Source organism: Sphaeroforma arctica, assembly GCF_001186125.1.
Source record: "Sphaeroforma arctica JP610 unplaced genomic scaffold supercont1.909, whole genome shotgun sequence".
NCBI lineage: Eukaryota > Ichthyosporea > Ichthyophonida > Sphaeroforma > Sphaeroforma arctica.
The window spans coordinates 797-1,717 of NW_014039649.1; the positions used below are offsets into that span (position 1 = coordinate 797).

The window sequence follows — 921 nt, forward strand, 5'->3', positions numbered from 1 at the left end:
CCTGAATATTTCAAATGTGTGTCTTATGCACCTGAATATTTCTAATGGGTACCCTATGCACCTGAACAGTTCTAATGGGTGTACTATGCACCTGAATATTTCTCTGCACCTGAATAGGACTGCTAGCCTCAGTCACTTGGGGCAGTTACAAGACTCTACATAAGCACACAGGTAGACAAACCATACACAGACACATCCCAGTACTCATACCTATAACGTAGCATGCATAAACGGATCACGAAGATTCTCCTACACACCGATAATTGAGGTTATAGAATGAGATTTATACCCTTCTGCACATAGACGTGACAAGAGGTGAGAGAAGTACACACGATGATAAATTAACTATCACTACGTCACAGAACTCATGACTATATGTGCCATGCAACATGCGCTGTTGATAGAGTCATGTCTAGAGACGGGAGACTCTTCAGCACATGCACATAGACGTGACACCAGGTGAGAGATATACGTCTCATATCCCAATACATACGTACATCACAGTGCATAGGTGTATGCATCGACGATTACTACACCCCAGCGCTCATATGCATATAGGTCATGCACGTACGCATACGTACCACACACACACCCATTGATTGTGGTTTTAAAGTGCGGTCGCTGCTCGTCAGCGCATGGGACGTAGCAGTTGAGAGACGCTACGGCTGATGTCCAGTTGTACGCTGTCTGTATTACAGAGGGGGAAGAATACGTGCACGTGACTAGGAGAACTAGTACAGATGTATGTGGATATGCTTGGGAGTGGAATGGGATCTTACGAAAGGGAAACCATATGGGAACGTTTACACACACACACACAGAGCCACAGATACACACAGAGACACACAGACATAGACACAGATACACACACACACACACACACACACACACTCAGAGAGAGAGAGACACACACAGACACAC

At 45.3% G+C, this 921-nt stretch overlaps 1 protein-coding gene across 1 annotated transcript in view; it reads right to left on the reverse strand.

The window, feature by feature from the left end:
* Positions 1-498: 498 nt before the first annotated feature.
* SARC_09207 (hypothetical protein) overlaps positions 499-921 on the reverse strand; it is a gene marked incomplete at both ends in the record, with an annotated part of 1,492 nt that continues 1,069 nt past the window's right edge. Inside the window, one exon of the mRNA XM_014296782.1 lies at positions 499-687. Within this exon, the coding sequence (XP_014152257.1) occupies positions 499-687 (189 nt within the window). The remainder of the gene's footprint in view (positions 688-921) is intronic.